The following is a 23,435-nucleotide window of genomic DNA, read 5'->3' as shown; positions in this document are numbered from 1 at the left end:
ACCTGAGGTCGGGGAGGCGGAAATCTCTCGGAATAACTGCCCTCATGATCTCTGCTGAGAGCGGTGATTCTCCGTCCAGCATTATCCTCCAACCAGGGGCTCTGTTCCTCCCTTGCATATCGCCAATTATCTGCGCTAGTCTGCGCACTTCCTCCTCCAGCTGCCCTGCACGACCGGGGTCACGTGCTGCAACTTGATCCCGCTCCTGCTCTACATCTTGCAAGTGTTGCCTCAACTCGGTTTCCTCTGCATTCACCACCCCGTCGTCCGCGTCACAAGTTTGTCTTGCCGGGGACCGCTCTCTTTCTCTGTGAAATTCTCCCCGTAGAGGTGCGTTACCCCTCTCACCACCAAATCTCCCTGTGGTTTGACCTCTCCCCGCACTATCGGGACCTGGTGCCACTCCTCCGCCTCTCACCCTTCCCTCTTGGGTTACCCTTCGCTCGCTCCGTAGCTCATGCAGAATGGTTGTCAGGGTCTCCATCTGCTTTTCCATCCGTTCCATCCGGTCGAACATGACTTTTTCCCGTGCCTCACTGACTATCTCCCTCAGCGTCACGGAATCGTTAAGCCTCATATCACCCCCTTGTGCACTACTTCCTCCTGTCTCCATTGCTTTTCGCTTACTCCACCCCTCTTCTTGCTATCGGCAGAAGCTTTTTGCTCTAATCCCCACAGACGGCGCCAAAATGTTGATGCGAGATTCCGGTTCCCCTCGTTCCGCGATCAGGATCTCTGCTCGATCAACTTCGTCACGACCAGGAGGTCTCCTCGCCAGGCTTCTTCTCCAGAGGTCCCTGCGTACACAGACAAGTCAGAGTACGCCGGTTGTTTTCCCGGCGCAAACCCTCCGACGCTCAAGTCAGATATGAAGGTTCGGGAAAAGCTTGCCACAGGTCTTATGGCGTTTTTTTGTGGTTTTCTCTTCTTTTTAGGTTTTTTCTCTTCTAATCTCCAGAATGCCAACCCTTTTACCTTCGTTGGCTACCTTTTTATAGGCTTCCTCTGAATCTCAGTCTTCCGCCCTTTTTCCCCCCGGTCTGGGACTCCCACTGCTGCGTTATGGGCCAAAAAACCGGATTGGCGTGTTACGCCACGGTTCAGGGGAAAGCGTGGCTGCCATGGCTCTGTGAGACCTTGCGTGTTACGCCACGGTTCAGGGGAAAGCGTGGCTGCCATGGCTCTGTGAGACCTTGCGTGTTACGCCACGGTTCTGGGGAAAGTGTGGCTGTCATGGTTCTGTGAGACCTTGCGTGTTACGCCACGGTTCTGGGGAAAGTGTGGCCGTTGTGCCTAGATTCTCGTGCTGGAGAGCGCGTCTTGCCAACTGCCGTCGACCGGGTCTCCTCGCCTCTCGATCTCTAGCCGGAATGGCCTTATGCCCCTTATAGGAAATTGGCCTCGCGGATGACAACATCCTGGACGAGCAAGATATTTCTGTTCCTGTTCTTCCACGCACCAGGCTTTAACGGAACACACCGGTTCGCAGAACTCCGCCATCAGATATCTGCTCGTCATTCCTGGTCCCTTCGACGCATTTATCCCAAACAGTATCCCTCCCAAACATAACTAATAAATAAAAAATTAATAATACATAGTAAATATGACTTTTCAATAATAATTTTAACAAAAATACTAAAAACATTATAATTTTTTCATTAAACAATTCGTGAATTAAATAAGTTTAACTTTCATACAACAACAAGAAGTTTTTATCAAATATTTTATAGATAGCAATTTGATTGTCACAAAGAGCTGTTATTGGCCGGGGATGAATGGACAACCAAGACATACAATAAAAACTTGAGCCACCGGAGTTCATGCGATCAAATAAAATAAACAAGGTGAAGACCTAATGGTATATAATTTGGCAACAGCAGTTAACTGTACAGGGTAATGATGAAGTGGGTCATTTGGCAATGAGGCCGGCAATTTCTCTTGGTTCCGAAACCTGATAGTGATCGGTTAAGCCAAAAAAGGCCATGAGAAGCCATGCATGTGTGAGAAATTGTCCACCACGCCTCAGCTGTTGACCGTGCTCCCTCCCTTTACACTTTCTTGCTGCATGCGCCAACAGTTCCAACCAAGTGCATCCCAATGTGTTCCATTTCTCTATCAAAGCCTGTCACATATAATTAAATGAACACGCAGCCGTAATCAGCAAAGACTTTGGTTGCTAATGAATAATATATTTGGTGTTATTATTAGTTTCGACGAACACGTTTATTAATCAAAGAAAACAAAATTTAAAAATAAATAAATAACGTACCATTTCTCCTTCACTTTTTATATTTTTTGCAGTCACAAATCCTTCCGCGAACAATTTTAAACTATAATCAAATGGTCTCTCAGCCAATATTATTTCAGATGCTATAATTGATGCTCTCTTAGATGCTTCAGTTTCTGCTTCAATTTTGGCTTGAATTTTCGCTTCGAATCTTTTTTCAAATTCCCGTTCACATTTTGCATCAAATCTTTGTTGAAATAGTGCTTGAATTTTTGCTTGAAGTTTTGCTTCAAATTCTGCTTCGTTTTTCGCTTTGAATTTTGCTTCGTATTCTGCTTCAAGCTTCGCTTTAAGTTCTGCACCATATTCCTTCCCCTTAAATTTTGCTAAAATTTCGTCCAGAGCTTCCGCTCTTATTCTTTTCAGAACCTCGGATCTCAGTTCTTCTACAATTTCTGACCTCATTTCTTCTAGAACTTCCATTCTCGTTTCTTCTTGAACTTCCATTCTTATTTCTTGTTCAATTTCCAATCTTACATCATAACGACCTAACTGATATCGATACATGTCAACTGTTTTCTGAAAGCTCATTGGATCAATTCCGTCAACTGGCAACATAGAAGGATGCAGGAGTAACAAATACAACATGTATCTAGAAATTTGCATGATTAATCCACAGTACTGTGAAACATTTAGCTTTTCAATGTCCCTTCGATCTATGCAGTAAGAAGCTTCTGTAAAACAATGCCAGAAGAAAATGCTGTTTCCAAAGTATTCTTGAAAATTCGGAGCTACATGAAAATACTTATCATTAAAAACTTCTCCTTTGGCAGTAGGAAATATAACAAAATACCTGCTACTAAAACTCTTGCTGCTTTCTCGGAACTTTGCTGACTTCTCTTCAGCGACTTTCTCCTTGAAGTAGCGGAAGATCAATTTTTTCAAATCTTTGGAGACTTGAAGATCGTCAGATAAATACCATAGCTTTTCCAGCATTTTATGCTCAGTGTTTAACAGCTTTAGGATATCAAGGAAAGGAAGGGGTTTCTCATTGAAGAACAAGGTTTGCAGACTCAACTGATACATCCTATGTGACCACCTAGGCCTCCGAAATAATGAACTAATAAAGGAATTAGTAGTGCCTAATTGCAATAAGGTGGTGGAACTGGAAGTAATTTGAATTTCCCTCTTGTGCATACTCAACCAAATGATAAACCGATCAGAGGAAAGGAGTAGTAGAGCAGAGTATATCTCTAGAATAACAGCTACTACTAACAGTGTCCATGTTGTTGAAATATCAACAGTTGAGTACTTTTTTCTGTCAACTAGTAAAGTGAATAGGGCCAATGATAAACAAGTGATAAAGGAAGTGACAATGCGCAGGGCAACTCCCCAAGGAGTATTGAGTAGCGAAGCCTTGGTATAAAAATAATCATACATAAACCCCAGACCCATTTCAATAACTTGGAAGGCATTTTCAGAAGACATATTCCTGAAGACTGTTCGGGTGGTATCTCTATCTTTGGAGGTGAGTACTGAATCTACAAAAAGACGCTTAGTCAGTTCTTGTAAACCATGCGCTGTAAGCAATTTACCTTCCTCAGAAATGTCGGAATGTTCATTGATGATTGAGAGATCAATTGGTAACGGAACCTCAATGAACCTGTCCTCGCCCACAATGTATCCCTCTTCAGACCTGCGAACCAATTCACTCTTGAAATCATCACTGAGCTGGGATTCAGAAACTCGATTAATGAAAGTGGACTCTCTAAGTTTGTCACTACTTGCTGATCGAAGTGCCCACGTCCGTTCTCCATACTTGATAAACCCTGCCACAATCATTAGAATGGCTAGGATTGAAAGCCGGGAACCTGTCCAAGCCATTAAGAAGACATAAAGTGCAATCGCTGTCTGCATAATCAGTCCAAGAAAGTGCCTCAACCACAGCTCATTATCTTCCAAGGAATAAGCAGTAATGGTGTCCGGGCCGCCCATGTGAAGAAGAAGAAATGGTGCCCAGAATGCCATTAGTTCAGTGTTTGGATCCTGAGATTTAGTCTTGTCGTCATATAAATCTGTGAGGTTATTTGAAAGTGTACCAAGGGCAAAAGTTGCTACGGCATCTGCAGCTAAGTAGGCAGACCATACGACAATTCTGACTAAAAGCCTGCGAGTGTGCTTTCTGCGAGAACCCAGAATGATTACTAGTATTTGCAGGGTGAGGCTAAGTAGAACCGCCACTCGAATATCCCAATCTTTCCATAGTTTCCTCAGCTTTGGAGGAACTACCTCTCTTACTGCCCTCTGATACTTGGAATATATCAAACCGCTAACTACTGATCAATTTGATATGTAAACGTACACATTAGAATTGAAAAACAAGGGGTTTGGATGGCTAGGCACCCAAAAATAAAATTTAAAAAGAAAAAGGGAAAATCTCAAAGTAGTGCTGAAAACACTTTATGAATAGAAAGATGCCAATGTTGCAGTCGAACATTGGAGATATGGAAAGAAAGACAAGAAAGCATTCAAACATTTCATGTTAGATAAGAGATGTAAGGATTCAATTCAAAATTTTCTTGTAATGTTATGTCATGTTAAACAATTTTGCTAACCCAACACCTCAATGAGTAGATAACTGCAAAACAGTTTCTTCTAACTTACAAGATTAGACCAGAGAAGCCAAATCAATGACCAAATAACGAGGTACACAACGCGAATTGCACCAACAGAAATAATGGCAATCATATTGAAATTATCAACCGATTCTTTTCCCGTTGACTCACTCTTGTAGATTCCATAGTTTTCTTGCAGTGTTATCAAGAAAAAAGAAGGAAAGAAGCAGATACATACTTGTCGGAATCATTGGTGATATTGCTTCCAGATATATCCAGCATGCATCCCCCTGTTAACCAAGTTGCAGTGCCTAATTGTGAGAGAACGAGAGCAGAGGTATTTTGGATTTTCTTTCTTCGCTGTGGGAAAAAAATTGAATGGTTATTTTTGTTTTTACATAACATACGGCATCGCTTTTGAGCATGGAAAAATATTTTATTCAGCGTTGTCGCTGTTGTGAGAGAAAATTTGTTACTTTTTATCCACCCCCGCCACGTAAAAACAAAACAAAAAGTGTCGGCCACTTGCAGAGTCCCTTTGCTTTAAGAATAATTCGAAAAAAATTGAAAATAAAACTCTCCACGGGGAAATACAGCTTAAAAGTTAAAACACGTAATTTTGTTTTATTTTATTGATTGGCCTGGTTTCTAATCCATGGATGCTGAAGCTTCAGTGTCCCTTTTGATGGTGAAACTTAAAACTCTGTTCCCTGCTGCAGACGAAGGAGCAACGATAAGTTCGTGGACTCAAAAACGAGTACTGAAAGCTATTGAAAGTCTCCAATTGTTGATCAAGAACAAGAAGCCGTGCTTGGATTCCTCCGCAGGAGGAGAGGCCGCTGATGATGAAGCCCGTTTTATGCAAGCGTTTTACTCTGCACAGGATGCCATCAACAGCTTGGCCATAAGAGAGGAAGTGTGCCAGATGTGGAGAATTGAACCTGTCTGGGTAACCATTCTTACGGTCACTACTTTCCCTTTTCTCAAGCTTTGAGAATTTACGTTTACGGTCTTTATTCAGCTTCGGGATGAACAAATTCAAGCGCGAACTCGAAATCAGGGGCTCCTCCTCCTCCTCCTTCTCCTATGAGCATCAGCAGCAACTGGTCGAGGTCAACGATACTGGCCCAAGTTTGAGCCCTTACCAAGGAGGCTACAGTACCCATAGAAGTCAGCAGCAGCAGCAGCGCTGGGCAAGAATTTCAGATTATTTTTGTGCAGAAGACGAGACAGACGTTTTAGGTCTGGAACGACAAGTGAAGGAGTTGCTACATGTGTTAATTCACAGATTATACTGAATTTTCCAGTTCGATGATGATTCCAATTCTTTACAATCAAAGCCCCAGTCATGTTCATTGCATTAGATGGATAAGTATCTCTAGCAGTTGCTAAGAACTGCTGAAAGCCGCTTTGTGCACAATTTTTTCACTACATCTCATCAAACTACTCTCTCCTCAATTCATCATATAGCATTAAAAACGTGGGAACGTTTCAGCAGAAAGAACAATAATTAAACTAGAAAATAAACAAATAAATATGAATATTCATTTTTTCTTTTTGAAACTGATAATAAATAAATATTGAAATAGTGAGAAATGAATGGGGAAGGTGACAAGAATGAACATCAAATGCAAAAAATCATTGCAAATAATTAATTAAATAAGGGGCAATTTGTAAGCCAACGATGATGACAAATAACAATAATTAACTAATAATGATAATATAATGATTGTATGTCGGAATCTGTACAGTCAAATTCCGATTGAGTCTCATCCAAGAGATGAAAAAAAAATATAAGGGGAAAAAAAAGGTTAAAAAGTCTTTTATGAAAATATCTTAGTGGGTAAATAAATTATCAAGCCAAAAAAAAAAACTTGTGGTTGAGAAAATGATGATCACTAATTCACTTCGGTTTTTGTTCTATACTTTAATAATTTCTTAGGGTTTAGGGTTGATAAGTGATAATGATAGATTTCCAATAGATTTTAAACACATTGGCTAATGGCCATAGAGAAAAGATAGAGATAAAGACGAAGAATAAATGGAAGTATGTGCGCACAATGCACATAAATGTAAAATAATGTTTGTTTTGAACAGCCAAAAACCAAACGCACCTTTAACAACTCGGCAGTATTATTTGTCCAAATTTAAAAAGCCACAAAGGCAAGCAGAAACTGTAGATAACTTTTTAAGTGAAAGTGATAAGTTAATGATGTTACTCAAGTGAAAAAATTGAAAATAAAACTCTTCACGGGGAAATTATATCTTCTTCTTCTTCTATTTTCATTCATACATGAGATCATCAATTTTCTTCTCTGAAATACAGCTTAAAACACGTAATTTTGTTTTATTTTATTGATTGGCCTGGTTTCTAATCCATGGATGCTGAAGCTTCAGTGTCCCTTTTGATAGTGAAACTTAAAACTCTGTTCCCTGCTGCAGACGAAGGAGCAACGATAAGTTCGTGGACTCAAAAACGAGTACTGAAAGCTATTGAAAGTCTCCAATTGTTGATCAAGAACAAGAAGCCATGCTTGGATTCCTCAGCAGGAGGAGAGGCCGCTGATGATGAAGCCCGTTTTATGCAAGCGTTTTACTCTGCACAGGATGCCATCAACAGCTTGGCCATAAGAGAGGAAGTGTGCCAGATGTGGAGAATTGACCCTGTCTGGGTAACCATTCTTACGGTCACTACTTTCCCTTTCTCAAGCTTTGAGAATTTACGTTTACGGTCTTTATTCAGCTTCGGGATGAACAAATTCAAGCGCGAACTCGAAATCAGGGGCTCCTCCTCCTCCTCCTCCTCCTCCTATGAGCATCAGCAGCAACTGGTCGAGGTCAACGATACTGGCCCAAGTTTTAGCCCTTACCAAGGAGGCTACAGTACCCATAGAAGTCAGCAGCAGCGTTGGGCAAGAATTTCAGATTATTTTTGTGCAGAAGACGAGACAGACGTTTTAGGTCTGGAACGACAAGTGAAGGAGTTGCTACATGTGTTAATTCCAGAACACCACGGCATTAATGATGCTGATGTGTCCACTAAAAAGATCGTGGATGGATACGAATATGCTCGATCGAGCGGTGAAGAGATTACAGAGCTGCCAATCCCAGAACAAGAGGGCGGCGGTGATGCTCTGTCCAATGAAGAAGAAGAAAGCGGTCGGTGTCAGTCTTCTAGTACTACTACTACTACTACTCAAGTTATTGCACTGATTGGCAAGGCAGGCTCGGGAAAAACAACTTTAGCAAGAATTGTTTACAATAGAGTTTATGTGAAGCGCCATTTTACCAAACGAGCCTGGGTTCATATACCCATCATGAGTATGGTGGAAGATAGAGATGTCTTGGCTGACATACTAAAACAAATCGATGAATCCTTGTTGAAGGTGGAAGCAACACTTTCGGCAGAGGAATTGATGTGGAGAATCACTCAAGCTTTAGACGATTCAACGTTTCTAATTGTGATGGAGAATGCCGAGCACCAGAAATCTCAAGTTTGGGATTCTTTCCTCGGCAAACTTTGTTCCTTTACTCAGTGTGGCAAAATAATCATAACCACTAGTTCCACAGAAGATTTTGTTGAACCACTTGGAGCCGCATTTTCAACTCTTCATGTTCCTGGATTAGGCAACAATGAGAGCTGGGAATTGTTTTTGAAGAAAGCACGTATAGCAGAAGATGTCTTGCAATCTAGATCTTCAGAGCTGATTAAACTCAAGAAGCAAATCCTGAACATTTGTGATGGTTTACCATTACGAGTAGTCCTGCTGGCTGGTCTGCTATCTACCAAACAACCAAGTTATGAAGAGTGGTCAAAAGTCATTGAGCGTGCAAATGGAGACAACTTAGTAGCCTTATGCTATCAAGACCTTCCTGCGCAGGTTAAGCCATGTATCCTTTATATGGGGCTATTCCCCAGAGAGTATGAAATTCCTGTGAGGAGGTTGATTCATCTTTGGTGTGCTGAAGGATTCGCGCCCCCGGATTTAGATTTGATCACCTCTGAGGAAGATTTGGCTGAGATGTACCTTGAAGAACTTGTCACTAGACACATGATTCAAGTAATAAGATGGAGATTAGATGGAAGCCCGAAGACATGTTGCATGCCTGGAGTTCTATATGATATCCTCCGTCCAAAAGCAGAGGATATAGGATTCTTGTATCATCATCATCATCCTCAACGACTCAATTCATCCGCCAAAAGTTTACCAAAGTTTGCAGTTCGACGGCTTGCAGCCAACCTAGGCAGCAACAGCTTTCCCTATTCATCTCTTCTCAGTTGGCGCCTCCATTCTTACCTAGTTTTTGACAGCCGGATACGCGGCACTCCTGCGAAACAAATTGGTATAATACTTGGCAAGTGTATCTCCAAAAGAAGATTAGGAATGCTGAAGGTGCTTGATCTTGAAGGCGTATACAAACCTATGTTGACCAATAATAATGCACTAGGACGACTGCCATTCTTAGAGTACCTAGGCCTGAGATCAACTTTTATAGATTCACTTCCAGATTCTACGCCCATATTATTTTGTTTAGCGACATTGGATGTGAGTCACACCAAGGTACAGCGTTTGCCCTATGCCTTCTGGCCATCGAGACATCTCTATCTGAACTGGATTTTTTTGGCAACCAATGTATTCAGACACCCTCAGTTTGTAAAGTGGGAAACCAGCCTGCAAACTTTGTGGGGGTTATGCATCAAAGCAGACGAAGTTCAATCATTAGACTACTTCCGAAGATTGACATCTCTTAGAAAGCTGGGGCTGAAATGCAGCTCAACAACATCCACGTCCCTGAAAAAGGAAATAATTGGTTCTGTTCTTCAGCTGTCTGAGCTTCATTCGTTAAAGTTGATATGTGAAACTCCTTCGTACCTCCCATTATTGGAAATGGCCGAGCATTACAAGCTACAGAAGCTGTATTTGTCAGGACATTTACCTCCAAATTCAGTAATTGGTGATCGGTCCTTTCCTCCAAACGTGGTGACTCTAACTCTGTCGCAGTTGAGGCTAGAGTACGATCCAATGCCAATACTAGGACGGTTGAGGCAGCTGAAAATCCTGAGGCTTTTCGGTGGGTCTTATATGGGTGAAGAAATGTCATGTTCCTCTGGCGAATTTCCTAAGCTCCTAGTTTTGAAACTGTGGAAGCTGAATAGGCTGCGCCAATGGAGGATTAAAGAAGGAGCCATGCCTTGCCTTAGACAATTAGAAATCAGGAGCTGTGGCTATCTTGTACTTCCAACAGGGTTGAAACACGTTACCAGCTCCTTGAGAGAATTCTTATTGACAAATATGCCATCAACTTTTGGATCCGTTGCGGACATTGAACGAGTCTTAGGTATAAATGTTTATGTAAGAATGAATCAATGGTCTTCCTCTTCACAGGTATGCATGATAATTAATATATACACACACCGGGGCGCGCGCGCGCACACGCATATATTAAATTTCCAGTTTAAGTAACACTTTCTTTTTTAATGCAGGAGGATCATTACTGATTATTATTAGGGGTACCCATGCTTCTTGAGATGTTTGCTCTTGCTGCAAGTGGGAAGGAATTAACAGAGCTAATGGATCATTCCTTCGGCCTCAGTAAGCATTGCTTGCAGTCAAATTAGGCTAATGATACTTATCTGCTGCAGTTTTGTTTGTTTTGGATTAGTCTTCAATTATGTTAGGATGCGTTTGGGATTGAGGTTGGACGCACTAAAATCTTTGATAAACATTATCTACTATAGCTTAGAAGGTATATTGTTATGATTTTTTACTTTTATTTCATAGTTATAGTTTTTTTTTCACATCAGTTGTAACTTAAAAGTTACGGCACTTCAATCCCAAACGCATCCTTAGTAACTCCAATTCGCCTAGTTAATTTCAAGTTGGCTCTATGCGTTTGGTACCGTTCTTGGCTGAACATTTTGCGTTTTACGAAAATAAAGAAACGGAAAATGCATTTGACAGCCCATTTCCCAGCAATTGGATTGTTTCCATATTTCAGCTTTTATTAACAAATGCACTTGCCGTCGCGAAGCTTCTTCTGCTTCCTGCAGCCTGCCTGGTCCTTCGCATGCCGCTTCCACCGCTGCTTGTTCGCACTCGCCGGTGCTTGTTCCTTGTCGCCTCGTCGCCTCACAGCTGTCAAAGTCACCACCAAAAGCTATTCACACGGCTGATGTGCCAACATTCGTAATGAAATGGTCTCTTGTTTTTACTTTTTTAATATTTGTAATCACAATGCCGCAAATTATAATTTAAGAAAATTGCTTAAATTTTGTAATTTTAGCATCTTCAAAGGACCAATACAAGTTTTATATGCTATAGAATATGCTGAAGAACACAAGTATTATTTTGTTGTTACACAGGTCCCTGTTGTGTTTAATCCGGATGGGGGAATTTCCCCCCCCCCCCCCCTATTTCTATAATTCCATCCCAATTATTAATTATTTTTACTGTTATAATTTTGCTCTTCATATACTGCTTCACATTTTCAATTTCGATCTATTTAGTTAATTGAGACCTTTCCCTAGTCTTACTAACCTAAAATCTTTATTGTTGATCTTAATATGGGTGCCATAATTGACCTAATCTAGCATATTCATGTACGTCTTTTTATTTTTATTTTAAACAATCTGTTTTCTTAAACTAATGATGAATGAAATATAAAATCACCTAATGGGTGTATAAGAATCATGTCACCCAACGAAAAATTAGTTATAAAATTTAACCAAGATAATCACCTTCAAGTTCAACCAGCTTGTCGATACTTAATAATAAAATATTAGATCATCTCTTGATCGGAACTTCTGTCAAACAAAAATTCATGCGGTTAATAAATTTAAAATATAAAAAAATTAAATCATATCCATAAACTATTACTACATAACACATGAAAAAAAAAGATCGTTAAAAGCTTAAGAGTACTCAAATCAAATCGTTAAATTTACAAGTTTTATATTTTATTTACATAAATTATATTTAATTACGATATTAATGCCGTAACTTTAATCACGGTATCATAGAATGACCCTATAACTAATATAACTTGAAAATAAGTGTCTAAAATCTCAATAAACATTCTTCTAGGTGTAACAATTAATCTATTGATTATATTAATGAATATTAAGCTTAATCCGACAATGCAGCAATAAAGGTCATTTAATTTCTAAAAGGATCAAGGCTAGAGTGATTCGAGCCTATCCTAAAAAATTAATAAGATAAAAATCGATCTCTTTCTTTTTCAGTTAATCTTTAGTCTAAGCTTGAGAATGACAATTCTCAACCCATTGTTATTACCTGTGGGTATATCTTATTTAAACTATGAATTTTTTTTTTTTTTTGTGCGTGTGTATATATCTATTGAAATCAATTAAATTAGAATTAAACATGTTTTTATTATGTCCCCTAAAATCAATTAGGTTGGGATTAAACTTTACACATTTTTTTCGATTTATTTTTCATGCCAAGCTCGGGGATGACAATCCCTGGCCTTGCCATCCCTATATGCTACCGAGTTAATTCGTACAATGCGATTGTTAATCTACCCAGCACAGCAGTAACATTTTCTTGTTTGTACATGGAGGTCTTGTTGAATAATATCTTCATTCGTAGCAACAGATGCTTGGCTGCAGTAAATTTGTTATACGAAGATAATCACTTTAATATCTGATGCTGTGAAATCAACAATGGTGGGTGGCGAACTGTATGCGGTGGTTAGGACGTGGAGTTACTGATGCCTGATTTATTTATTTATTTTTTCCCCCTAATTTTTCTCTTTTATCTTTTAATTATTGCCTACATCACATGTATATTTGCTTAATTACATTCGTGACACTTGTAATTGTTTTTTTTTTATTTTATATATCATGTTAAGTGTATACAATATGCTATGTACATGTTATATAAATAATAAATTGCTGTCTGTGTGTTTATTGTATTATGATATTTCACATGCTTAATACATGCTCGTAAGAGTGTTGTTAATTCTAGAGGTTCGAGTAAATATACCCTAACAATAATAATAGAGTAATGATATAACCACAAACTCTTGTACAAATTTATTTTGTACAAATTGATGTGGCATGATAAGATTGGTTGAATTAAATATCACTTTGCCCACATGATTTGTTTTTATTATTTTATATTTTCATTCAACCAATCTTATCATGCCACATCAGTTTGTACAAAATAAATTTGTACAAGAATTTATAACTGTATTATTACTCATAATAATAACCCCCTAAAAGCAAACTTCTGAACGGCTGCTGAAACTTTACGACGTCGTTTAAGTAACTTTACGACGCCGTTTAAGTATTAGTATAATAGTATTAGTACTGAAGTCGAAACTTGAGAGAGAGAGAGAGAAGAGTGTGTAAAAAAAGAAAAAAGAAAAATGGCATGAATGTAATTTATTAGAAATCGAGGCGTAATAAAATATAAACGTTGTCCATATTAAAAATCCAGACCAAAAGCCCATAGTAACGTTTTATCCAGCAAACCAATGGCCGTGATGCTACGTTGTTCGTCCATCCTCACCCGCCCAAGTTCCGTGCGATCTCCACCGCCCGATCATTTCTCCGACAAAACCCACGTCAGCGGTTAGAACCCTTGTACATTTACAAGCTTTGTTCTCTCAATACTCGAAAGTTATGCGCCTTTTGTCTTGTAATTTTAGCTCGATAGTTCCTTAAGGCTCCCAACTTTTATTTGTTAACTCAAATTGTTCATAATGTACGTGCTTCTTTTCAGTAATTTTCTTTTAATGGGAAATAAAAGTTAATACTTTCTGAGTAATTTTCTAAAACGTTATATGTTTTTGCTGCTAGGATACAGATTAGATAGTGCTGTTGTTACTTCAGTTCAGTTTATAATATTTAATGTGCAAAATGTGTTGTTTTTGCCTATATCGTAAAAGGCCATGGCTAAAATTGAAACTTTGGTTTAGTTGTAGCAATAAAGGAGGTTTTCTAAATGTGATTTTCCTCCACCCCCTTTTTATCTGAAGATATGTTGAAAAAAAAAAATTGATACTACAGGTAACCATTGTGATTTCATGATATTTCAAGAACTTTGTGTGGGAACCTCAAAACTAAGATTAGAACAAAACCACATAAGTGAGAATAATCAAATGCGAGATCATTGAGTAGTTGTTCATATATTAGGATTTCTTAGTATGGGTTCATAAAATAGATAAAGAGTACTCAGGGAGGGAAAATTTTGGATAAATTTGTTCGCCATCTTGTTGCATTTTAACTGACTCTAATTGAAGCGAGTTCTTTTACTGAACCAGGGAAGTTGGCTTCTCTTCTTCATAAATTGGAAAAGTTTGCATCATCTTTTACAAATGCTTCTAGTAGCAGCAGAGCCAGACATCTGAGGTTCGGTAGGTGCCTCAAGTCAGAAGGAAGTCGAGGCATCGGCAAAATGCAACAACTTTGTGACATTCTATTGGAAGGATTACCAGCACATCAGGTAGGATGGTGAGTTCCCCAGGGTAAGCTTCAAAGTAATTGTTTTGTTTCTTCAACATTTACTTTCTTCTTGTCTGATTGTCTGCTCAAATGGTCAAACTGATTTAGAAAACAAAATAAATAAAATTAAAAAAATTGTTATTGTAAAATCTTCGGGATAGCTAATTAACAATTCTTCAAATGCTGCTGCTCACTTAAGTTTGGAAACTATTCATTATCTAGAATGTGGAACCTTTTGGTTCGAATCTCTATTTGTTGCTTCAAAGCCTCCATTGGGCAGGATATTGTATGTCTATAAATCTATGACTGGATCGTTATGTCTCTTATCCCTGCCTTAGATGCATTCTATGTAGTGATTTTTTGTTGAATTCTAAACTACACCGGCATGGCTACATGTATGAGCAGGGGAAGGGATGTAAAAGAAAATAATTGTTCCATTTCTGAACTTCTAGTGGAATTCTTATAGTCTGGGCTACAAGATTCTTTGGCTCCTGCACTGTAAGATTGTTTTGATCTCATTTTTACTGCAACTTGCCATCTGATTGATCTGATTATTGCTTGCAGCAAGGAAAAGTGCAATTGAGATCAACAACAACGACATTTCTTGTGGTAAACACCCTAATGCTGACTACACCTTTTAAGGCTTTAGCTGAAACATGTGAGGCTGATAACTCATTTTTCAACATGCCTCTACTGCTATTTGTGGCCCTTATAGGGGCCACTGTTGGAGGTAATGTATTATGAACCCCTATAGTTACTTCCAAGTGTTTTTTGCTAACATTTGAAAGCTTTTTACACGAACTTGCTCGATCTTTACTGCTAACAGTCGAGTGTCAAGTACTCAAGTTACTTGATGTGCATAATAGTTAAATGCATTTTATCAATTTTTAAGTACCTTAAAAGGGGGAAGAAGATGAGCGAATATTGATGTACAACGCCACCAGTTTGTCACTCACACAGTCACATGCAAAAGTATATCTGGGGGCACAAATTATGGGGCAGCATGTTGCAATGCCAAAGTCATAATTGTGTATTGCATGCGCAGTGTCAAATTTTCTCTTTCTTAACCCATGATAGAAATTCTAGTTTGAAGTGGATGTGTAACCCAGGAGAAAGAAGCCTTCATTTCAATTAATCTGATATCCCTTATTTTGTTGATTCCTTTTATATCTCTACTTTTTAAGATGTTCACTCATAACCATGTTAAGTGTAGATTTAGAGTACAGTTCATTTTCACTGTGTTAATGAGCGTTTGTTTTACAGGGTTGCTTGCACGACAAAGGAGAGGCGAATTACAGCGAGTGAATGAACAGCTGCGCCAGATCAATGCAGCTCTTAGAAGGCAAGCTAAAATTGAGTCATATGCCCCGAGCTTGAGTTATGCTCCTGTTGGTAGTAGAATACCAGAGGATGAAGTGATTGTTGATCCGAAGAAAGAAGAGCTGCTTTCTCGATTGAAAACTGGGAAGAATTTCTTGAGGAATCAAGATTTAGAAAAGGCATTTACAGAGTTTAAAGCAGCTCTTGAGCTTGCTCAAAATGTAAAGGATCCTATTGAGGAGAAGAAGGCTGCAAGAGGTTTAGGTTTGTTTCTATCCATTTGTCAATCATTGCCTTACATTGATGTATTAAATAATGATTGTGGCTTTACACAAAACCAAACAACAAAACAAAAAGAAAGGTTATGTCCTCCACTGTGATGATGATTAGTTGGCTGTCCATTAGGTTGTTTTTGTTAATGCTATATATATAATCCATGTGGAATGTACTTGCCCCTGTTCTTCTAGCAGTCTTACTCAAGAACTCCGCACATTTAATTCAAATTCTTCCTGATTTCATTTTCCTTTGTTTAGGAGCCTCACTGCAAAGGCAGGGCAAGTACCGGGAGGCCATTAAATACCACTCTATGGTTCTGCAAATCTCGGAGCGAGAAGGAGAGTACTCTGGAAGCACTGAAGCTTATGGTGCAATTGCAGATTGTTATACTGAGCTTGGAGATCTTGAACGGGCGGCCAGATTCTATGACAAGTATATTTCTAGATTGGAATCTGACTGATCCATTCCCAGGGCCAGAATTCAGGTGGTCTTCTCTGCATCAGTAAGATAGCGCGGCTGGAGTACTTGTAGAGGTAGTAGACTGCACGCTTGTTCATTTCGCTTGTGTTTTTTTTTTTTTTTCCTATGTTAAAAATTACCAATGTGCAGTATCCATTTGGATGAGTCTTGTTTGCGTCCATTTTCTCCATGCTATTATATCTATATCTTGGTAGATTGGACTTGCCTTTAGCTTCTTCTCTTACTTCGAGATGATAAAGTTGTTTTCAAAATAGGGGTGATGCTAAGTTACATGCATGTACCTTACAACCCTCTCACATGAATAGTCCTCTCACATGAATACTATTCATGTGAGAGGGTTGTAAGGTACATGCATGTAACTTAGAGGGATCCAATAAATAGATATCATGAATCAGAGCATGATCTCGCAGCCTTTAAAAAAATGAAAGTGAACTTCCAGCCCGCTTCTCATTTCCGCAGAGACAAATATTTTACTACTTGCTCTGGAATGCAGATTTAGGTAGTTCAAAAACCAAATAGTTTAACCAGGTTCTGCGATCATTATCCATTAACTGACACCAACACACGATATTTTATCTGGATGTTCAAATAACAATGCAAACCACCTCCATTATTATACATTACCACAAAAGCGCCCCAAACTTAATTTCCAATTCATAATTCAACGCTATCAGGAGAGCAATAGGCTATGAGAAATCGCTTACACGAAGCGCCCCAAACAATTTTTAATAAACTGCAGAAAATCAACATTGGTTTAACTCATTGTCCAAAGTGCTGAAGACAAGAAAATCACTTGTATTATTTTGTGTGCCTTAATCCGATCGCTAGATATCAATAAACGGGATGAGGTGGCATAAAAAACAGGAAGAGGGGGGGTACATTCAACAACCCCAATAAATACATAACCCGATATAAATCTTGATAAAATACTCACATTACAACTGTCAAAATACTCAAACCTTTAAGACAAGCTACCGTCAATACTAAACCCAGTTTGCTCTGATAGTCATAATCACCCATCTGCTCCATGGCAGACAACAAGAAAACATACATGATACCTTAACTCCATACAACTGGCAAAGCATATGGTATAGAAAAGTGGGTAACAACCTCACCACCCAATAAGAATAAAGGGCAAAAAAAAAAAAAGCGGGAAGGAAAAAACATACATAGCTTCCTAGAGATTTGGAACTCAAATAAAACCTGCAAAGGCAGGAAATAGGTATATTACCACATAAACTCCAATTATCACTGATAGTACATGAGCTGTTGGGCAGCAGCAACGTTCTGAAACCCACCATCGTATATTGCCTGGCTTGCTCCAGCAGAACCCACTCCCATTGCTGCCTGCTTAAGTGGGTGTTGTGCCTGTGGGTGCATCAGCGCATGGACACCACCCATCTTGCTCATTGCTATTTGTCGCTCATAGGCTAAAAGGTCAGCAGCTGAAAGGCCCGGTATAGGTGCAGCTGCAGGTGGGGGAAGTGGATTTGAACTTGTCCCTGGCGGGGTGGGCTTGCTGCCCCAAGAACACTTCACAAAAAATCAGAAAAGTTTAAGCAGTCAACTTTGGATTCATGTAAATAAAAAATAAAAGGTACATAATATAATTACCTACGAGTCACATAGAGTACCACACATCGCATCATGCTGAGAAAAATATACACATGCAAACTACTTGTAATCTTTCTCACCAGAGAGTTCCAACAAATTTTAGCATTCTTTTGTTACAGTTGCATAAATTGCTTAAAAGAAGCATAGATTCACACCTTCATCTGCTTGCCAAAGAGATATGATGACTGGGTGGTATTGCCCATCTGAATAGCCAGAGCTGCCTCAGCATGAGTACTGTATCTAACAAAACCAAAGCCTTTATCTCGCTGGACTCGGACCTCTTCAATCACTCCAGCACCAAGAGAATGGAAGTGGCGATGGAGATCGAGCTGAGTGACCTGCAAATAAACATACAGCAACATCCTATAAATTTCCATGATTATTACAAAGAGTTCGGCAAAACAGCAAAATCATTTTACCCATTCTCAAAGAAAAGTTTAAGACTACTTGAGAAGGTTTACATAGGGAAGCAGGAAAGTCCAACTCTCTGCCTTTCCTTAATGCCTCAACTTGAATAGTTTCTAGTATCTATTTCACAGCATATACGGGTACAAATTCACAAACATCCTTACGTCCATACGCAAGTACACATACCCCTTTTGTACACGTGCATAACACAAAAAATAATAAATAATAAAAAATAAAAAGCCAGCGGGTGAGGAGTATGGTCACTTGCCTCCGGAGCCAGATTGCCCACATAAACTGTAGTATATTGGGGATTGTTCTCAGGGGCCTCAGTATTTGTGGTCTCTTTACCATCTTCTGCTCACAAGCAAAGTAGCAAATGTCAATTTATTTTTCAAGCTCAAAAAGCTTCATCCACTCATCAAAAAGACAGAAGCATCATGAAAATTATAGGCCTGGCACACCAATCTCTCTTCCTTTCCCTTTACCCTCCAGGAAACAGGACAGGGCACAAATATATAATAACGTAGAATAGCCACACAAAAACAACGATCTTTATCATTCAAAACAAGGTACGACTACACAAGCTAAAAGCAATCCACTTCAATTGACACACCTGAAGAGCCATTTGTTAGTTCTACCACACTTTTAGCATCAGAGCTCTGTTTGTCCTCATTGTTTCCAGCACCTTTTGTTGCCCAGTTACAACGTATCTGTCTACTGCCTAGCCACTTTCCTGAAGATAAATAAATTCAAATTACTAGTAAGCAGTAGAATATAATATAACAGAAGAATCCTGATGAATTAAACCACTATGTGCTCCCACACTTCCAAGATTACGACAATGAAAATCAATCAGACGTCTCAGAACAAAATAAAAGTCAAAAATAGGCTTAACATAGTGAGGAAAAGCGAATACAGAGCAAAGTGCACCATTCTTACCAGTTAGGTCGTTTATCGCACTTTGCGCATCCTACAGAAGGGGAGAAAATATCACTATAATAATAATAAACAATGTTAAAAGAAAAAAGATTTGCAGGTAGTAAGACAATGATAAACCTGCTGGTTCCGGAAAGAAACAAAGCCAAAGCCTCTAGAACGCCCAGTCTTCTGATCCCACATAACTCTTGCATCCCTGAAACCATCCAAAGAAAAGTATTTATAGACTGCTAAGAAGCAATACTAATCAAGGTTTTCAATTATAAACACATACAAAGAAATGGTCATCAACGCATAAATATAAACAAAATGAATGGGAAGAAGCTTACGAACAACTGGGATAAACAGAAAAGCACGCAAACAACGTAGCATCAGTAACTTCTGGGCTCAGATCACCAACAAAAATGTTAAAATGACCTGCATGTCATTAATCATGGTATCATACACAATCCAATCTGATAATTTCCAGCACACTATAAATTTCAGATATGGCATCAAAAACACAAACACAAACCAACCTGATGTATCTTCCCTCTGACCACTGGCATATGCCCAATTAACTTTGATAGGCTGCCCAAATCTGCAAATTGGATAAGATTATATAAAAGTGTGCACAAAGGAAAACAAAAGATCATTGTCTCAATCAGAATTCTACTTACAGATGCCTTCCATTAAGAGAAAGTATAGCCATAGCAGCCGATCTGCGATCAAAATAGTGAATAAATCCGTATGATGACTGCATAAACAAATAAAACCGATATGTCAGAGATATGACAGTAATACAGAAAATAAAGGGAAACAAATTGCAAAAGACAGAACTACACAAATCTCAATGGCAATGCTAGATAGAATTAAAAGACTTTACCTTGTCCTTCCTAATAAGCTTGCAGCCTTCCACTGGACCAGTACTTGAAAAGACCTCCTGGAGAAGAGGTTCTGTCACCTGTGTATGTATGTTTCCAACATACCTGAATTTTACAAAAAATTTAGAAACAAGATGTTTTAGAATCAAAACAAAAAGTATAACTATATGTAACACCCTCAGTTGTTAAAAATGGCAAGGTGAGAAAGTAGACATCACAAAAAAGAAAAACTAGCGATTTCTAAACTCAATACAATCAGCATTTTTAAATGCTTTTCATAAGATTTAAAAGATTAAAAAAAGAAGGAAAAATAAACACACACACAAATCAATGGAAACAACGATAAGGGTGAAAGTTGCATAAGCAAGCACAAAACAACAAACCAAAAAAAATGAAAAAAAGAGAAAAAAACAAGAGAAACAAAAATAAGAAGAAAAATGTCTAGGCAAACACTCACACACTGCGGCAAGTACTTGGATCAAAACCAGGAGGCAGATTTCCACTTGGGATTGGTTCAATCTGCAAAATAAAAAAGTGAAAACGAAAAGAAAATAAAAGGAAAAAGAAAAGGCTAAATAGAGAAGAATCCTTCCTAAAATTTCAGTATGTAGAGTACTCCGACGCTTAAAGCCCTCCCGCCCAAAAAAAAAAAGTATCAGAAGGTACTTATAACTCGACCTCGTACAGACAAACAAGAAGACAACACTTAGGAAAACTCAGACCCAAGTCAAGCGAAGGGTACCACACTCAATGTGATTTCTCGCATTATCAACCACTACCACTTGCCATTTCTGCCTAAATATTCATCTTGTCTTATGGAATTTTATTCATAGCATTCTGAATAAACTAGAAAAGTTTCAAAAATAGATACAATACAATTTAGTCCATTTTTCTTTTTCTTTTAATTCATGATAATTCAATACAGGCACCTATATTTCTTTATGTGCCAAAATTAATCAACCAATATTGCTAACAGAAAACATGACCCACAGAGTTAAAACAAGCCACTGAAGGACACAATTCTGGGCAATCTCACAAGAATATTATTTGAAAACTTCAAAACAAGAACTAATTTCAAATTTTCCATATTTGATCAAATGAACGAAAATGCACCCTTACAAACTTTTATAAACAAAGATAGACATATGCACACGCCCACACATACACACTCACACACATAATCAATATCTTTCAATACTCATTAAATTAACAGATTAAGTTGCTTGAAAAGCAATAAATCATGGAGGAACACAATTGACAATCAACGAGCAGGCTAAGTTCCACTTCACCAAGCACTAGCTAGAACTTCCTAATAAAACAAGTAACTGAAAAAAGAATAACAACAAAGTGGAGAATAATCCACCATCAACAACCCAAACATGTTCCATATTTCTAGTCCAATTCGCAAAAAGAAAAATTAAAACATTATTTTGATTCATAAATATGCTTTGTGGTACATAGATTACAAAAACCCAGAAATTTGAACAACCTTTACAAAACAAGAATCATCAAAACCTAACTCTAGGAAAGCTAGAAAATTCAAAATCAAAACAAATAAGAACATCGAAATCACATAAGCTAACCCTAAATAACGCGAACAAATCAAAGCTTGAAATCGTGAAAACACAATCGAAATCACGGCATCGTTTATTCACAGAAGCGACGAGAAACAACGCGCGAACGAAAAATTGAAGAGACGAGAAATTGGACCTGAGGAGCGGCTAAGAGGCCGGGATGATAGAGAGACTGTTGTTGGAGAAGCGCTTGCTGCATCAGTGCTTGTTGTTGCTGCTGCTGCTGCTGCTTCAGCCTCTGGTGCTGCATTTTCCTTCAGAATCCGAGAAGGTGTAAAATGTTTGGTTCCCGAGAAAATTTCGTTAGGGTTTCTCGAGAAAATGAGGAAAAGAAAAAAAAAACCAAAAAAAAAAAAGGTGAGAGAGGGACAAACGGGAAATGAATGGATACAGGGAGATTATTTATATAATGATTTTTTTGTTGACACTGAGATGATAAAGTTACGGAGCCTGTGTAATTGGAGGTAGTACTAGCCAACAAGAAAAAGCCACGTCAGAATATTGTTGGTGCACGAGTCGTCGATTGGTCGTTCATAGGAAAGGGTGAAACCATTTTGTCTTTCCCATAAAGTGAAATTCTACGAGTCTCCGACAAACCTCTTCTGCACTTTTATGTATAAAACGACATGTCATTGTTTATTTCAATGCTTCTAAGAAATGTCATCTGTTTTTCGCGAAAGAAGATAAATATCATCGAACTACACGATCTTTGTTCCAATACCAAGAGGCAATAATAGTCTTTCAAAAGTATCAAACAACTGCACCCACGTTTCAAAACGCTGTGTGTAGCCAGCTTCGAGTTTCCAATATCCAACTCTTGACAGAATGAATGAATCGTTCATTTTTCATTTTGTCCTTCAATGCAGTATAACTCTCTTCCATGCAGTGAATTCTCTGCATTTAAGAGAACTTTCAAGGTGCACGTTTTTTATATTCATTTCTTCATTCGTATTGATTTTCATATATAAAAATAATAATTTGCGGAGTGTAATTTGGTGGATTGACTCTTCATTGTCAGCGTGTTCGATTGTAAAAAATATGTTAGGAAAGCAAAAAGGGTATTGTTTGGCTGGTGAGAATATGCAGTAAAGCAAGAGAGAAAATGATTATATTTGAAGCTTAAAATTTCTTATCATACGGGTATAACAGAATGAAACGTGGTCAAATTTGTCATTCTAATACCTTTTTTGTTTTTTCTGTTTATGTAGTGTTTAGAAGTAGAATTGATAAATTGCTCTCTCGGCAGTATTAGTTGTGTTAGATGGAGCTGCAGAAATTGAAGTTCCATTGTTTTTTCCATTTTTCATGGACTATATGGTTTAGATAAGTTATATTCATAGAGAAGTTTTATGTTTCTTATGTTTCAACGGAAGGATATGTAGGGTAACAATGGGTAACATGGGTGTAGAATTGAATTTGTAATCTGAATCTTGATCAATGTGGAAAACGGTAGGCATGTTTTCGTACTAACCTCTAGCCTTAAAATGTCCAGGTCAATGTAGGTCTTTGAGCAATGGAAGTGAGAGAAGAGAAAATAACAGCTATGGTAAAGCCCGATCGATTTATACTGATGGTATCAAAATGGTGAGGCTCGAGTCCGGCGACCTCACACTCAGATCACTCTCCAGGGAGCTCCTTTCTGGTTGACACGTG

At 38.5% G+C, this 23,435-nt stretch overlaps 4 protein-coding genes across 7 annotated transcripts; 2 read left to right on the top strand and 2 right to left on the bottom strand.

Moving 5' to 3' along the window:
* Positions 1-1,710: 1,710 nt before the first annotated feature.
* On the bottom strand, positions 1,711-5,258 carry LOC18036616. Of its 2 annotated transcripts, none has more exons than XM_006426651.2 (3): positions 5,081-5,258; positions 2,270-4,563; positions 1,711-2,122 (listed from the first exon to the last, which is right to left on the bottom strand). In XM_006426651.2, exons 1-3 carry the CDS (start codon positions 5,091-5,093, stop codon positions 1,910-1,912), a joined length of 2,520 nt encoding a protein of 839 aa, XP_006426714.2. In that variant the 5' UTR covers positions 5,094-5,258; the 3' UTR covers positions 1,711-1,909. The 2 variants fall into 2 exon arrangements, with proteins under 2 accessions (XP_006426714.2, XP_006426713.1); XM_006426650.2 differs by having other exon boundaries at positions 2,270-4,560.
* Positions 5,259-7,144: 1,886 nt separating this feature from the next.
* On the top strand, positions 7,145-10,487 carry LOC112096709 (probable disease resistance protein At1g58602). Its single transcript, XM_024180073.1, has 2 exons — positions 7,145-10,229; positions 10,328-10,487. The coding sequence occupies exons 1-2, from the start codon at positions 7,221-7,223 to the stop codon at positions 10,340-10,342; spliced, it is 3,024 nt and encodes a 1,007-aa protein (XP_024035841.1). The 5' UTR covers positions 7,145-7,220; the 3' UTR covers positions 10,343-10,487.
* A 2,796-nt stretch (positions 10,488-13,283) lies between these two features.
* LOC18036550 (protein FLUORESCENT IN BLUE LIGHT, chloroplastic) lies at positions 13,284-16,548 on the top strand. Of its 3 annotated transcripts, none has more exons than XM_006426647.2 (5): positions 13,284-13,438; positions 14,131-14,312; positions 14,876-15,041; positions 15,575-15,895; positions 16,165-16,548. In XM_006426647.2, the coding sequence occupies exons 1-5, from the start codon at positions 13,342-13,344 to the stop codon at positions 16,365-16,367; spliced, it is 969 nt and encodes a 322-aa protein (XP_006426710.1). In that variant the 5' UTR covers positions 13,284-13,341; the 3' UTR covers positions 16,368-16,548. The 3 variants fall into 3 exon arrangements, with proteins under 3 accessions (XP_006426710.1, XP_024035767.1, XP_024035768.1); XM_024179999.1 differs by having other exon boundaries at positions 13,352-13,571; XM_024180000.1 differs by lacking the exon at positions 13,284-13,438 and having other exon boundaries at positions 14,241-14,320.
* Positions 16,549-17,159: 611 nt separating this feature from the next.
* LOC18036549 (oligouridylate-binding protein 1B) lies at positions 17,160-22,151 on the bottom strand. Its single transcript, XM_006426645.2, has 12 exons — positions 21,919-22,151; positions 20,666-20,727; positions 20,211-20,313; positions 20,005-20,081; positions 19,864-19,925; positions 19,675-19,762; positions 19,466-19,541; positions 19,349-19,379; positions 19,023-19,142; positions 18,678-18,763; positions 18,157-18,339; positions 17,160-17,920 (listed from the first exon to the last, which is right to left on the bottom strand). Exons 1-12 carry the CDS (start codon positions 22,030-22,032, stop codon positions 17,636-17,638), a joined length of 1,287 nt encoding a protein of 428 aa, XP_006426708.1. The 5' UTR covers positions 22,033-22,151; the 3' UTR covers positions 17,160-17,635.
* Between the last annotated feature and the right edge of the window lie 1,284 nt (positions 22,152-23,435).

The sequence above is a fragment of the Citrus clementina genome, unplaced genomic scaffold (genome assembly GCF_000493195.1).
Source record: "Citrus clementina cultivar Clemenules unplaced genomic scaffold, Citrus_clementina_v1.0 scaffold_7, whole genome shotgun sequence".
Taxonomy (NCBI): domain Eukaryota; kingdom Viridiplantae; phylum Streptophyta; class Magnoliopsida; order Sapindales; family Rutaceae; genus Citrus; species Citrus x clementina.
The sequence above is the reverse complement of the archived record's forward strand: the minus strand, read 5'-3'. Positions and strand labels throughout refer to the sequence as shown.